Raw genomic sequence first — 15,863 nt, forward strand, 5'->3', positions numbered from 1 at the left:
CTCCAGAGAGAAAAATGATGAGCGTGAGTCTATCCCTAAATAATATGCTGCAAAACATAGGAACCTAATCTTTTCTTTTTCAAATGGTCATATTCTTTCCGTCTTTTAAAACAGGTTTTAAGGATGATTCTTTAATGTTTGAAGTTTAAGAACTTGATGTGTAAGGTGCCTTCCTGAGGCATTTATCTGAGAGTCGCTTTTTGTGCTCTTTATATTTGAAACAGATATTTTTCCGCTGTAGAAATTTACCCTTAACTCTCTGATTACAATTTTGTGCATTCCTTTTCTCTTTTCTCTGCTAGCCCCTAATATTTGTAAGCTGAATATCTTCAATCTGATTCTTGGTCTGACAGTTTCACTTGAATTGCTATCCAGTTTTATTTTAAAATTTCAGTTTAGTGAAAGTGATTTTTGGCTCTTCAGTTTCCCTTCCATTTCCCGCTCCCTCTGTGGGTGTTCTCATTTCTCAAGAGCAGGTCCCAATTTCCTGAAGCCTTATCATCACCTCTTTTACCCCCTCTGAGGGTTTATATCCTTAGTTGCCTACCTGCTTTTTAAGATAGCTATCATCCTGATGTATTTAGTTGTCTTCTTCATTTGCAAAATATTTTGAGAGAGTTTGTCTTTTTCATAGTATTTTCTTCCGGACAACCAGAAGTGTGTTCAGTTTGGGGATTCAAGCCATTTAAAGGATTTTGCCAAATTGGCATGTGCCGGGAGGAAGGTGTTTTAAAGTAATCCTGTCGTATGAAGAGCTGTTGAAGGAATGGAACATGCTTAGTCTGCGGCAGAGGAGGCTCGACGACAAGATTGCCATGTCAAGTGCAGAAAGGCTGCTGTGTGGAGGCGGGAGCGGGTTCGTTCTGGGTGGCGGGCTGGGGTGGGGGAGGAGTGGTCGGAGGGCAGCATTGCTGCAGAGGGCTGAGCTGCAGAGGGGCGGAATTCAGCTTGACGTAAAGAAACTTTCTAGCAATAAGACAGGTCCAACAGTGAATGACAGAACCGTTACAAGGCCAGCTGACTTCTTGGCAGTGGGATTGTAGAGAAAATTCAAATGTTGGGGGTTATCTGGGCTCTTATTTTCTTCCATTAGTCCAGCAATCCCGAGGCTAATATTAAAACCATTAGCAGATCGTTTTCTGGACTTTAAACTTCCCTGCTCAGACCTTGCTGAGTCAGGGGGCACTTTTAATGGCTTGGTTGCTGTAGTCATTTGTTTGGTCTTTGGGGATCCCTGATGAAGGCACATGCCTACCCACAGTCCAGATATATAATGCAAATTAATTCTTTTAATTAAAGACAGATATGTTTATATAAATCAATTGGCTGAATTGTACTTGGCAGCAGTTCTGTAACAATCCCCTATAGGTAACCGCTGCAGTTTGATGACCTTCGAAAGGAGTGGAAAGGCTTGGCAGTCCTCAGTCTCCTGGGCTGTGCCTGAGATCCCTGACATCTCCGCAGTCCTCTGGAGACTGAAACAGTGTCGAGGGCAGAGATTGTACATCTTCCTGTGCTGCAGTTACTTCAGGATTTCCAGCTACTCCAGCGGATGTGGGTCTTTGAATTTCAACACACTTTATAACAAATACCATCTTGCTTGGTTCTTCGATCTAGCAGAGACCTCAAGTTGCATGGATGGGAGGCATTGCAGAAGTCATCTGGTCCCTGTGCCCCGTGTAATGTCCCTTCTACATCCATGCAGAGTTACTTATTCAGCCTCTGCACAACTGCCTTCGGTGACCAGGGTCTTGCTAATTCTTGAGAAAACTTATTCCATCCTCGGATCATGAGGAACACTAGAGAGGTCTAGCCTTGGCCTGAGCTGGAATGTCTCTCCCTGTGGCATTCCCCCATTAATCCTGGCTGTGTATCCCAGAATCATGGGAAATATGTCTCTTCCACCTGGTGGCCTTTTGGCTCTTTGTAAACCATAGTCATGTGGGCCACCTATAAATCTTTGTAGAATAAACATTCTCTGATTTTGCAACGAGTCTTCATATGGCCTGGTTTTAAGTCTCGCTACCATCCTAGAGCCCTATAGGAAGGCGCTGAAACTCTGATGCTCAGACGTAAGACCAACCAAGTTAATAGCTGTGTCCTGAAATTGCCAGCTGACTCACTCCTGGTATGGGCCTGAAGGAGGCAATTGATATTTGAAAACAATATCCTGAGGGCATTGCTGGACGTTTCCTCTTCTATCCTTTGTGATTCGTCTCTGTGTTGTCAGAACACTAGAATCTAAGCTCCTGACTCTCTATAGTGAGCCTCACAGAAATATGTTGTGGTTTTGTGTGCTTGGCAAGAGGACGTTAAATAATCCTTGTTATAAAAGAGCTTTTACAATAATAAGAAGGCAAACATTCCAGTAGAAACATAAGGGAAAACCAGAAACAGTAAAGTCACAAAAAAGAAATATAAATGGCCATAGCGCATGAAAAATGTTCAGAGATACTAGTAATCAAATAACTTCCAATCGAACCCATAATGAGCTCTGATCTGGAAAGATGTCCATGATATAGTCACAGGTTAGGAAATATAGGGTACAGACTACTGAGTACAGCGTGATTATAGCTTTATGGACTATACGTTTTAATATAGTTTTATAGATTTAGGGCAAAGTTAGTGTGAATACCCACCAAATTGTCACCAGTGGTCACCTCTGAAGGGCTGTGTTGGACGCTTGCAGTAGGATACTTACTTTAAATAATTTTAATGTGATGGAATCATGTGTGACATTTACTTTTGTTTTCTGTATTTTTCAAAATATGCGTGTTTAAAAACCAATAACTAGATGGTACTTTCCATCCCGTTAGCCAAAATTTTTAAGTGATAATATTCAATGTTTATGAGAGTATGGATATTTACTTTTGTCTCCTGTATTTTTCAAAATATAAACATTTAAGTCAGTAATTAGGGACTATTTTCCATCCTATTAGCAAATTTTTTAAAAATAATAATATTCACTGTTTACAAAGGTCTGTCCCGGCAGGAGTGCAAATTGGTACTTTCTTGGAAGCAATTTGACAATACACATCCAAATTCTTTAAAATTAACATATGCATAAATCTAGTAATTTCACTTTTAGCAGTTTATCCCAAGAAAATACCTGGGAAATAGCCATTTAACATGAATAAGGATGTTCATTGTAAAGCTTTTATAATAGCGAAAAATTGGAAATAGCACAAATGTCCAATGATAGATTTATTGAATAGATTATGATATGGCCAAAGAAAATACAATGTAGCAATTTAAAATGATTATGTAGGGGCTGGCCTGGTGGCGTAGTGGTCAAGTTTGTGTCCCCTGCTTCAGCAGCCGGGGTTCACCAGCCCGTGCCGACCCAGCACCACTCGTCAAGCCACCCTGTGGTGGCATCCCACACGCAATAGAGGAGGATTGTCGCAGGGTTAGCTCAGGACCGTCTTCCTCACACACAGAAAAGATTATATAAATGCTTAAATTATATTAATATGGAATGATGTTCATGAAATAAGTGGGAGAAGAATAATATCTCATTTCAATAAAAATATATAGCATGTAAAAACATAGGAAAGAATGAGAAATTAACAGTTGGTAACTCTGAGAGGTGGGAGTATAGGCAATTTAATTATATTTTTCTGTGTGTTTTCCTATAATTATATGTTCAATTTTTTAAATTAAGTTAAAATAATTAAATAGTTAAAAAAACAAAATAGTACAAGGAGCGTATGATAGAAATTAGCAGTCCCTGTCCCATTCCTCCCCAGCCTCTAATTTCTTTTCTTTGAGGCAACTTCTTTCGACTCTTCCAGCTGTTTCCTCTGTTTTTTCATCCATATTTCTGAGAAATATACTTGCACTGCCACTTCCTAATTTATTAATTGTAGACATTCTCCAATTATTACAGTGGATAAGAATTTACCTCTTAGACCACTGCACTAGCTTCCCCTCACCATATCCTACCAACATTATTATATCACTGTTTTTGAGAAATAATCTTTCAGTGTTTAATTATTATGACAATGTGAATATTGTTCATTGATGAGCCAAGCAGTGAACTACAATTTTGTTTCCTTTCTTGTATCCCTTTTTGTTTTTCTTGAATTTCATAATTCTCTGTTTTTGATTGGCTTAGTTTTCCATGTACTTATTGCTCATTCTTTTCCATACCTTCCAACAGCCTCTCAGTGAAACTTTCTGCACAAACACATCAGGTAATCTATCCATTCTTATTTCTTTTTCCTAAGACCTCAGTCTTCATGTACCAGTCTGTACAGGTTGCTCTCTAGGGCTTATATACAGGTGTTACCAGAGTACATCCCTTCACAGTCATCCTGGGTGTTCCCTATGCCTCTTGTCTGTATTTCAACCCCAATTTCCTGGATCCCATTTCTTCTTTATTTGTTTACTTCCTTGTTTTGCTGGAGCATATCCTTTAGTATTATCCTGAGGAAGGGTATTATGAGAGGTAAATTTTTTTGAGACCTGAACATTTGAAAATGTCTTTACTACTTGATTGGTAGTTTGGCTGCGTATAGACTTCTATATTGAAAATTGTTTCCCTTTAGAAATTGAAGGCATGGCTTCAGTGTCTTCAAGCTTCCATTGTTGTTACTAAGAAATTGAGTACTATTTTTATTTTCAATTGTTTGATCTATTTTTGCTCTGGAAGTTTCAAAGATATTCTCTGTTTCTAGTTTCTGAAATTTTACAGTTATTTCTCAATATGTATCTCTTTTCATTCATTATGTTTGGCAATTAGTAGATGTGCTTGATCCGGAAACTTAGGTTTTTTGGGGAAATTTTGTTGAATTATTTAGCAATTTCCTTACCTCCATTTCCTTTACTCTCCTTCCAGAACTCATACTGGATGAATATTGGACCTCCTGGATCAATACTGTACATTTCTAGTCTTTTCTGTTTTCACTGTCTTTGGCTTTTGGTTACTCTTTCTACAATATTTCATTAACTACATTTCTCAACTTTTTAATTGAATTTTTTTATTCCAGCTATCTTATATTTAATTTCCAAGTGTTCATTCTTGTTCTCTGATTGTTCTTTTCCAAAGAAAATCATCTTCTTGTTTCATGGATGTAATATATTATCTTTTTGAGGACCTAAATTATACAGGCATACCTCAGAGATATTGTGGGTTCAGTTCCAGACCACTGCAATCAAGGAAGTATTGCAATAAAGAGAATCACACAAATTTTTTGGTTTCCCCGTGAGTATAAAAGTTATGTTTATACTATGCAGTAGTCCATTAAGGGTTTAATAGCCTTATGTCTAAAAAAATAACATACATATCTTAATGAAAAAATACTTCATTGCTAAAAAAAATGCTGACCATCATCTGAGCCTTCAGCAAGTCGTAATCTTTTTGCTGGTGGAGGGTCTTGTTAAAAAAATGCAATATCTGTGAAGCATGATAAAGCAAAGCGCAATAAAATGAGGTATGCCTGTAGATTAACATTTTTTTCTTCTGTTTCCTGCATTGTTTCTGTTTCTTCCGAGTTTTTCTGTTTGTTTTGATCGGTTTTTCATAGTGCAGGCTTTCCTCAAGTGTCCTTTCATGCATGAGAGTAAAGCACTAAAAACAAATGATTGGAAGTTTATTTGATGGGGGGCTCACTGACTAACAGATTTCAGTGCAGGATAATCTGGCAGCAAGTTGCCAGAAGTATCAGACCTGAACATCTTTTCTCCAGTGCTGTTCAGTTCTCCAGGAAAGGATTCTCTGGTCTCTTACTTGGGATGTGAAGTCCCAGCTGCCAGTATTCTGGAAACTGGCTGAAGGAGGAAACTAGAGGTCTTGTCATTCAGGAATAATTTTACTCAATCCTTCTATTTTCATTCCTGCATCCTCCGTTGTGCCTGGTCTCCCTAAGTCTGAAGCCTCTCTTGCTCGATTTCTGCAAAGAATAAGCCGCTGTGTCCAGTAAGGTGGGGAAGGGGTGGTTTCTAGGTGGGCAAGTGGAGTGGGATGGGGCCTGTGAATGCAACCTCTGCTTCCTGAGACCTGTTTCCGTATTTGCAGTCCTGTCGCTCTCCCCTGCCTGCGCTTATCCTTGCTGCCTCTAATTCATCTTAGGGCGTGTTAGAGCCATTTTAGGGCAGATCAGCTCGTTTTTCATCAGACTCTCGCTCTGAAATCACACAGGTTTCTGTTTCTTTTGCTCTGCTTGGTTACTTCTCCTCCAAACAATTTCTGTCTTCCCTCATCTCTCATCTTTTGTCTTCTCTCCTGTTCTCTTTATTCTATGGGCTTGTCCTTGTCTTACTCATTTACCATAATTTATAAAGTTTAGGAAGAAGTTAAGACATTGTTTCAATTCACTGTGTTTAACCAGAAATCTACTATTCCTTTTATAATTTTTAAAAAGTGAGATGCTTAGAACTGAAGACAGTGTTCAGATCTGATATCCCATTGTAGAAAAAAAGCTAAACTGACACATCTTTTGATCGAAATGGAATTTTCTTTTGGTTGCAGACTTTGTTGTTTGTTCACTAATTTGTATTTGGCTGCCATCTGACTGAATAGTGTAAGTCTCTAGGCTTTCAAAGTGGTGAGTGGGGTGTCCTGCTTTCATTTTTGCCTGCCTTAGTTAGCGCACTCCTGGAATAGATCCCACTATTACTCTATTGATTGCTGATAGATTCTATTTGTTGATATTTACTTTGATATTCATGAGAGATTGTATTTTTACCTTACTGTACTAGTTTTATCAGAATTCATATCAATGTTAAACTGGCTGCTTAAAAAGAATTTGGAAGCTTTTCTTCTTTATGCTCTAGAAACAGCTAAAATATCATCTGGGGAAAAATAAACTAAGCTGGCTAAAAGTAACACGGTATGCTGGATTGGATCCTGGAACAGAAAAAGACACTAATGGAAAAACTGGTGAAATCTGAATAAAGTCTATGGTTTTTTAATATTATTAGACCAATGTTAATTTCTTAGTTTTGACAAAGGTATGATGATTATGTAAGATGTTAACGTCAGGGAAAGCTGGATGAAGGGCATATGGGAACTGTCTATATTATCTTTGCAACCTTTTTATACATCTAAAATTGTTCCAAAATAAAAAGTGTACATTTAAAATAAAACAAAAATCATCAAGGTGAGACACATCATATAGATTTGTAAGAATTCACCTTTGAACCTGTCTGTGCCTGCGACTCTGTTTTGGGGATAGCTCTTTAACAATTTTCTTTTCTATAGTAATTATCTTTTTAAATTTTCTACATCTTCTAGGGTCATCTTATATCATTTATATTTTCCTTGAAAACTATCCCTGTCATCAAGGTCTTCAGATGTGTTTGCGTAGTGTTAAGCAACATAATTTCTTATTATTCCTTTTTTTCTTTGTATCCATGGTTGTTTCCCAATGTTCTATCTTATTTTGTGTGGTTATTTATCGGGTTGCAAAATTAATTTGGCGAATTGAGACCAGTGTTTTAAAAAGTGAAATAAACTAGAAAAAATATAAATATATATTGTTTTATGAAACTTGAATCTCAAGCACATATATCATTTGTCTTGGTAACCTGACAATGTCCATTGGGCACAAATGTATGTAACTTTTGACCCAGCAGTTCGGTATTTGGGAACTTATCTAGATACATAATTGCATACACGCTGCAGTGATAGCTACAACAGAATTCAGTGCAGTGTTTCTAATAGCAGAAGATCGGCCATATCTGAAATGTCTATCAAGAGGGACTATTTTTTAAGTTACAGTGGATTCATACAATGTAATACTCAGTAGTTGTCCAAAAGAATGAAGCAGCATTCTACGTCTTGATGTGGAAAGACATCAAGGATAGCATATCATATTCTAAGCAGAAGAAAGCCTGGTGCCGAACAATGTGTGTGGTGTACTGTCATTTGTCTTAAGAAGAGGACATATAAAATCTATATTTGTATTTGCTTGTATAGGCATAAAGAAATTCTGGAAAGACAGACAGAGAAGGAGAGCAGTGGTTATGTATGGGCATGGGAACTGGATGGATGGGGGCGGGTAAGGATAGAGGGGAGACCTTTCACTGTGTATCTTTTTTTAAAAAATTTTGGTAAGAGCACTTAACATGAGATCTACCCTTTTAACAAATTTTTAAGCACACAATACAGTAATCATATATCTTTTTTACAGTCTAGGGTTTGAATTATAAAAATGAATTACCTATTCAAAGATTAAACATAAAATATTGAGCAAAAGGAGCAGGACTCAGACGCACAGGCACAAGGCGACTGGAGTGCTCTGGGTGCTGCATCTCCTGCTGCCGGCCCCGGGCCGAGCTGCGCTCTCCGGTTGCACACAAAGCTGAGGGCGGGGGTGGGGGGGGCTGCAGGTAGTAAGGTGTGTTTCTTACCATGGGTCACAGTCACAGTTTGAGAAAACTTATCTATTTTATTCCCTAGTCATTACGTTTAACTGTTTAAGATGTAAAGCCAGTCTGTTGACCACAAGACTGTGGACTCCTTGGGGCAGAGGGCTGCTGAAGTTGTTTGCTCTGTGGACACTGGGCGCCTGTTTATGTAAACTTCAGATAGAAGGAGCCCTAGTTATTTGATCAGCATGTCTTAAAATGGGCAAATGTAGGAAGCATCATAGTGATTTGTCAGAGTCCTCTTCAAAATATTTTGGTTAGCATCTTAAGAAAACTCTTCTTCCTTTCAGGTAAATGGAAGAGCTGGAGACCAGTTTATTTCAGACACGGAAAGCACACAGAATAGAGCAAATGGTGGCAAGATGGCTTCGGCGCTCCCGGGACAGCTCGGCCCGGTAAGGCTCCTGAGCTGGCGGAGATTTCTGTCTGTAAAGCTCGGCTGTCCCTGGGGGTGGAAGTTTTCCCAGTCTTGGCAACACTTTGGGATCACCGTCTCTGGCTTGCTTTCTTCTTATGCTGTACGGTGGGAGAAGCGCAAACAGGTCAGCAGTTTTGGTGAAGTGCCTTTCTCTCTGTCCCCCTTCCAACTCTTCCCTCTGCGTCCCTCAGCGTGCACCCACAGACATACTCACACCAAACTCATGCACACATTTTCAGAGACTAACACTCATACTTACTCACACGTGCACATACACTGTGGAACATAGGCACCCTCACACACACACCCCTTGTCTTAGTACTCGATGTGAGGGTCAGGCAGTCTGCTGTTTCTATTCTCTCCCCAGCTTTGTTTCTAGCAGCCGTTCCTTCCTTGCAGTCCCTGTTTCATTCTAAACAAAATAAAATGAAATCAAATACAGATCTGATTTGAGTGCTACGAGAGAACTAAAATATGTTCTGTTTTGAAGCGTTTGTTTTCCATCTCAGATTTCCCATCTGGCCCTGCCACAGAGATGAAATATCACGTGTCGGGTGTTTCTGAGACACATTCTTCCGAAGGGACTGGAAACAGCTGTTCTGCTCCTGCGTGATAAACCCTGTTCAGGGCTGCACTGCCCTGCAGCCGAGCGCTCTGATCCTCGTCTGCTGCCATGAGATAAGGCTGGAAGAATTAGCCCCATTTTACAGATGAAACACCTGAGGCTCAGAGACTGACTTGTTTAGGACCATCCCCACCCCCTGCTCAGAGAAGTTTGATGGGTCCCCATTTCTTATAGGACGAGTTTAAACATTTTTGGTTTGACATTCAAGGCTCTCCGTGATCGACCTACAGTCCTTTACAGCTATTTGTCTTACTGCTCTGCTTCGTTCGCGTGATACTCTAGCTAAAATGCAGTACTCATCGTTCCCTGATACAAGCACTCCCTCTTACCCTTCTGCCCCTTAGCCTTGGCCTGCTGTACCAGGTCCCTTCCTCCTATCTCCGTGTGTCCAGGACCCACCCACAGTTCAAAGTCGGGCTGAAATGCTGGGTCTTCCAGGAAGTGTTCCTGCAGTCGGAATTAATCTCTCCCACGGGGCCCGTAGTATTTGATTCGTCGCATCAGCATGTGCTCCTCCCTGTGTGTTCACTCATTTGAGCACTTCCCTTTTCTGTCTTTTGGACTGTAAGCTCCATGAGGGCAGGGAAAATATCAGCCTCAGTTGATAGCCCAGAGGTGACTGAGTTCCAGGACATTGCAAGTGGTGGAGTGGTACTTGGTGAATCAGTGGGAAAACGGCTCAGCACGTTGTTTCCTACAGCGGGTTCTGCAACACCTAGTCTTCTGCGATGCGGTGCTGCTCCGTAAAGATACCGCGGCCGGGCACGTTGGGGGAGTGGTGCAGCCTGCTCCTGCCCACCCGCCCACCCCGCTTGGTGATTCGTAGTGCACTGTAGCACATTAAGGGCTCTGAGAATTCCTGCAGAAAAGAGACCTGTGTAACTTTAACTTGATGTTGTCTAAATATTTGACCTTGGAACTCTCTAATATCCTGCTTCTCTCAGAGAATGTAAATAATAGGTGACACTGACATCTAGGAAGTTTTTTTTGTACATCTTTTTTGAGATTCGTTTCACATACCGTACAATTTACTCAAAGTATACAATTCGGTGATTTATAGTATATATTTAGCGTATATACAGAATTGTGCAACAATCACCACAATCTACTTTTAGGACATTTTCAATACCCCTCCAGAAAACTCTGTCCTCCCAGCCTAGGCACCCACTCCTCTACTTTCCAACTCTTTAGGTTTGCCTGTTCTGGATATTTCACATGAATGGGATCACACAATATGTGGTCTTTTGTGACTGGCTTCTTTCACTTAGCACAATGTGCACAAGGTTTGTCCATGTTATGGCATCTCTCAGTATTTCATTCCTTTTTTTTTTCCAATTTTTTTTTATTGAGTTCATAATAGTTTACATCAATGTGAGATTTCAGTTGTACATTATTTCTTGACTGTTACCACATAAGTGCTCCCCTTCACCCCCTGTGCCCACCCCTCACCCCCCACCATCTCTAATCCTGCAACCTTGATCTAGGCTGGGTTATTAGTGTCCTCAGATTACTTGAAAATCATCAAGAACTGGAAAGCTAAGTTTGGGGTAAATAACTGTAATTTCCTTGGAGTAGAGTCAATAGTACCACCTACCATGCAGTTGCTTGATCAAGAAACCTGGGAGTCATCCTAAATTTTTCTCTCTTCCTCACATTCTGTATCCATCCCATCAGCTGCTCCTGTCAGTCCGCTTTCAAACATACCTCAGCTCTCTCGCGCTCTGTGTCCCTGGGGGCACTGCCATGGTCGCTCACTCTCTGCTCCAGCCGTTTCTCCTGCAAGGCCCTTTATGAGCTGGCCCTGGTCTGACTCTCCAGCCTCCCGTTCTTCCTCCTGCTTCCTCGGCACCTTGGGTCCCCCTGTTTGTTTCCTTCAGAGTACTTACCCCCTCACCACATTTTATAACAATGTATCCATTCTTTACTTATTCCTTGTCTACCTCCTCACCTGTTTATTGCGTGACCTTCTCCCCCAACCCTCCTGTGGCACACGAGACCCAGGATCAGGATGGTCTTGTTTTACAAAGTATCTTCAGCTCTGGAAGAGTGCATAGTATGTAATAGATGTTCAATAAATTTTTATTAAGGGCTTTCATAGTAAGGGACTATATTATTTATTAAAATATATTTAAATTTTACATCCTTCCTTCTTCTAAAAGGAATTTTTGATGGCTTACAGTTTTAAAACGTAGAAAATTTTAAATAAAGACTAGAAATGTTATAAATAGATTGCAAACTAATTAGACATAGGCTTTAGCATTTGAGTACCAACATTGGCTCTGAATTCCCTGATAGCCAGGGCAAGAAATGAAAGAAGTGCATTGAAATGTTTTCTGTAGTCTAGAAAGAGGAAGCATTCACGAGTAGTCGTATAGTTTTACATGCATATTTTAGCAATCCTGCTATTTTTTTTCAGACTTTTAAAAGCTTCCAATCATTTCAGCCATTTGTACTTGCTTCACTTGTAACTGCCATTTTTCCATAACATTTAAACTTTCTCTCTGACTATTGAATTGTCTAGGAACAAATGAGTCAAAAATAACTATTACCATTTCCAAATGTTACTAAACAAATTGATAACACCTTTTTTTTTTTGAGGACGATTAGCCCTGAGCTAACATCTGCTGCCAATCCTCCTCCTTTTGCTGAGGAAGTCTGGCCCTGAGCTAACATCCGTGCCCATCTTCCTCCACTTTTTTTTTTTTTTTTTAAATATGTGGGACACCTGCCTCAGCATGACCTGATGAGTGGTGCCATGTCCACACCCAGGATCTGAACTGGTGAAACTCTGGGCCACCGAAGCAGAGTGTGCGAACTTAATCACTCGGCCACGGGGCCAGCCCCAATAGACTTTATTTTTAGTGAAGTTTTAGGTTTGCAGAAATATTGAGCAGCAAGTACATAGCGTTTCTATATACCCCCTTCCTGCCCTTGGCCACATACACAGTTTCCCCTACAATTAACATTTTGGTGTTTAATGTGGTCTGTTTGTTACCACTGATGAGCCAATACTGATACATTATTCTTAGCTAAAGTTCATAGTTTACATTGGGGGTCACTCTTTGTGTTATACATGATATGGGGTTGTTTGGGGTTTTTTTTTTTTTTTTTTTTTTTAGGAAGATTAGCCCTGAGCTAACATCTGCTGCCAATCCTCCTCTTTTTGCTGAGGAAGAGTGGCCCTGAACTAACATCCGTGCCCATCTTCCTCTACTTTATATGTGGGATGCCTGCCACAGCATGGCTTGCCAAGCAGTGCCATGTCCACACCCGGGATCGGAACCGGCAAACCCTGGGCCACTGAAGCAGAATGTGCGCACTTAACCGCTGTGCCACTGGGCCAGCCCCCAAATTGATAACTTTTATGAACCTCAGGTAATGTTAGAGCTTTATAATGCATCTTAAAATGGGTGTTTTCAAAGTTGCTTTGATTCAGGCAGCAGCACTCAGTCTGAGTGAGTATGCACCTGGGGAGACGCAAGCTCAGTGGCCCCTATAGCTGCAGGGCTGCGGGATTACCCAGATGTGCTGAAATGACTGCTCTCACTACTTGCCCCCACATTCCAATACAAGAATAACATTTACAGTCAGTGAGAGACAAATCATCTCTGTGACATGTGTTGAATGTCTGCATATGTAATACAATACAAACTACTTAATAAAAGCTGCAACATGGTGACATTACGTCATAAAATAATTTTTAATCATTTTGCTTTGATCTAAATTATCTTTTTAACAGCTTTGTATAACTGCAGAAGTGATAAAATGAGACTTAGATTATAGTATACTTTTTCACTTAATTATACCAATTTTTTTCTCTCCTACAAAAGTTTCGGTTTTTATGTTAGCTACATAAATGGTATTCTCTTGGTGAATTTCTTTGATTGCTTCTAAGCTTAGAAAATCCTCACCCAATAATTTAATTAATTAATTAATTTTCAATTTAATTGTTCAAATTATGTAGTTCAAATTATTTTGTATTTAATTCTTTAATTTGGAGTTTATTTTAGCATAGGCTATGAGTGAAGGGCTAACTTGGTTTTTTCCCAGGTAGTGAGTAGTTGTTTGCATCACCGTTAGCTGTGAGTAATCCTTTCTTCACTGATTTGGCCCCTCGTTTATCGTAGATGAAATTCTTTCTATGGTGGGAGATTGGATCTCTTTCTAGGCACGCTGTTCTGTTCCCTTGAGCCAGCTGCCTGTTGTCACACACCTGTCTTAAAACTATTTACATTTAGTATCTGTTAAGCTAGACTTTTATTGCTCTTCATTTTCAGTTTTTACTCTTACCTGCCTATTCTTCCATGTGAAATTTAGAACAATTTTGTTGTTCTATTAAAACAAATCGTCATAAGATTTACTGAACTCTCTCATGGTTCATCTGGGAGTGTTTGCTTTATAGGGCAAGACTTAGAGAAACATACAGAGCTTAATGCAACTTGATGCCTTCTTCTTCGTGCTTGGTTTTGTCCTCAGGGCTTAAAAGATTTCTTTCAACTTACCTTGAATCTTAAAACTGATGAACACACTTGTACCTGTCTGCACACACGTGCACACACACACAGGCATACCTGTGCACAAATGTGCACATGCACACACACAGGCATCATGGCACCTTAGTCTCAGAAGCCTTGTTGTTGGTTTTACATGCTTTTCAAATCTACTTGTTCATTATAATCATAAATAGCCTATTTACTAATTATAGGGATGGAGTTATTTGACCTTTCGAATATTCCTAATGATGTAGAAAGACTATTTCAGGTCCCAGTTTTTTGCTGCTTTTTGACCCATGGGCATAAGTGAAAAGATTCGAGGAGGAGGACGGGCTGGCTGGAAGGTCCGGCACTGCATCTGCAGTAATGGGGTAACTTCTCCTCGCAGCTCTAGGCCTTTGCCCTTTAGCGCTGTACTCACAACATATGCAGTCAGTGCTCCCTGGAAACTGTCACAGCCTCCGCAGAGCCCTGGGATATGACTACATGCTAAATTTCTTCCTAGTACGGACCACTACCTGTATTCTTTCTTGAATAAACTTTAGATTAAAAATCCGGCTTATAACAAACTTTAGCTTTTTAAAATCACTCAAGCTGAACGTAACACAGTGTTTAAACCAAGATTCAAAGTGGTTTCTCCACATCCTGCTGGAACTCAGGTGAATTCTTTGTTGTTACAAGATTGAGGTGAAATAGGTTGGAACTTGTATCAGAGAGCAGATAAAAAGCCGGAGAATATTTGTGGCATAATCTATTTCCATCTGGTGTTTTTCCTTTTTGTCATTATTGATCAGCTCATATGAAATTATGACCCATAAAATAAAGGATTAGTCTACATGAGACTGTTTTTGTGATAAATTGACCATGTTTTTCTACTTCTCCCTCAGGCCGGATCCAGTTATCTGACAGGAATTCCGTTGGGGTAGCCATAGGTCTTATGCTGGTCCAATGTAAAATCATAGGGATCGCCTCAGATTGAGGAATGAGCCCACACGAAGGCAGCAGACACAGGCTTTTGGATTGTCAGCGCTCAGTTTGATATTTATAAGATGCTTCAGAGGAGGAAATCTTGCTACAGAGCTCATTTCCTTCAGCTCCCCGTCAAATATTGAACCTTCTCTGTGAGGAGAGGCCACAGTTTGGTCATGTTCTTAAGCAAGCCCTCTCCAAACAAAAGCTGAAATGTGGGCTTCAGGGAAAATGTCAAATCGAGACTTTGGGCCAAAGCGACCGATGCTGCTCAGGGGTGAGGCCCCACAGCCCCGTTTCTCTACAGTTGTTGAGGAACCCCACTTATGCCCATTCTTCATGTGTTTGTATTGTAAGCATTTTTCTCCCAGGATCTTATTTTTTAAAATTGATTTACTTATTTTCAACAGCTTTATTGAGATATAGTTTATACACAATACAATTCATCTACTTACAGTGTACCATCCATTGCTTTTTAGTGTACTCACAGAGATGTACAACCATCACCACAAGCAATTTTGGAAGATTTTCATCACCCCAAAAAAACTCCATGCGTATTAGCAGTCACTCCCCAGTTCCCCCCAAAACACTCCTGCCTCCAGCCCCAGGAACCACTCATCTACTTTCCGTCTCTCTAGATTTGCCATTCTGGATGTTTCACATAGATGGAATCATGCAATATCTGTCTTTCATGGCTGGCTTCTTGCACTTAGCGTAGCTTGTTCAAGGTGCATCCGTGTTATGGCATGCATCGGTATTTCATTCCTTTTTATTGCTGAATAACAATCTGCTACGGAATATTTTCTTTGTCATTTCATCAGTTGTACATTTGGCTTCTTTCTGCTTTGGGCTTATTGTGAATTATATCGCTGTGAACATTAGTGTGCAAGTTTTGTGTGGACTTCTGTTTTCATTTCTCTTGGGGATGTACCCAGGAGCGGAATTTCTGGGTCACGTGGTATTTAATGTTTAGTCTTTTGAGGAA

General features: G+C 40.1%; 1 protein-coding gene across 6 annotated transcripts in view; it reads left to right on the plus strand.

Moving 5' to 3' along the window:
* The window catches only part of FRMPD1 (FERM and PDZ domain containing 1), a 145,398-nt gene that overhangs the window by 81,785 nt on the left and 47,750 nt on the right, over positions 1-15,863 (plus strand). For all 6 annotated transcript variants that reach the window (XM_046642740.1, XM_046642710.1, XM_046642704.1 and 3 more), the window contains one exon: positions 8,664-8,768. In XM_046642740.1, coding sequence (XP_046498696.1) covers positions 8,664-8,768 — 105 coding nt within the window. The remainder of the gene's footprint in view (positions 1-8,663; positions 8,769-15,863) is intronic.

This window comes from Equus quagga, chromosome 1 (genome assembly GCF_021613505.1).
Source record: "Equus quagga isolate Etosha38 chromosome 1, UCLA_HA_Equagga_1.0, whole genome shotgun sequence".
Lineage (NCBI taxonomy): Eukaryota > Metazoa > Chordata > Mammalia > Perissodactyla > Equidae > Equus > Equus quagga.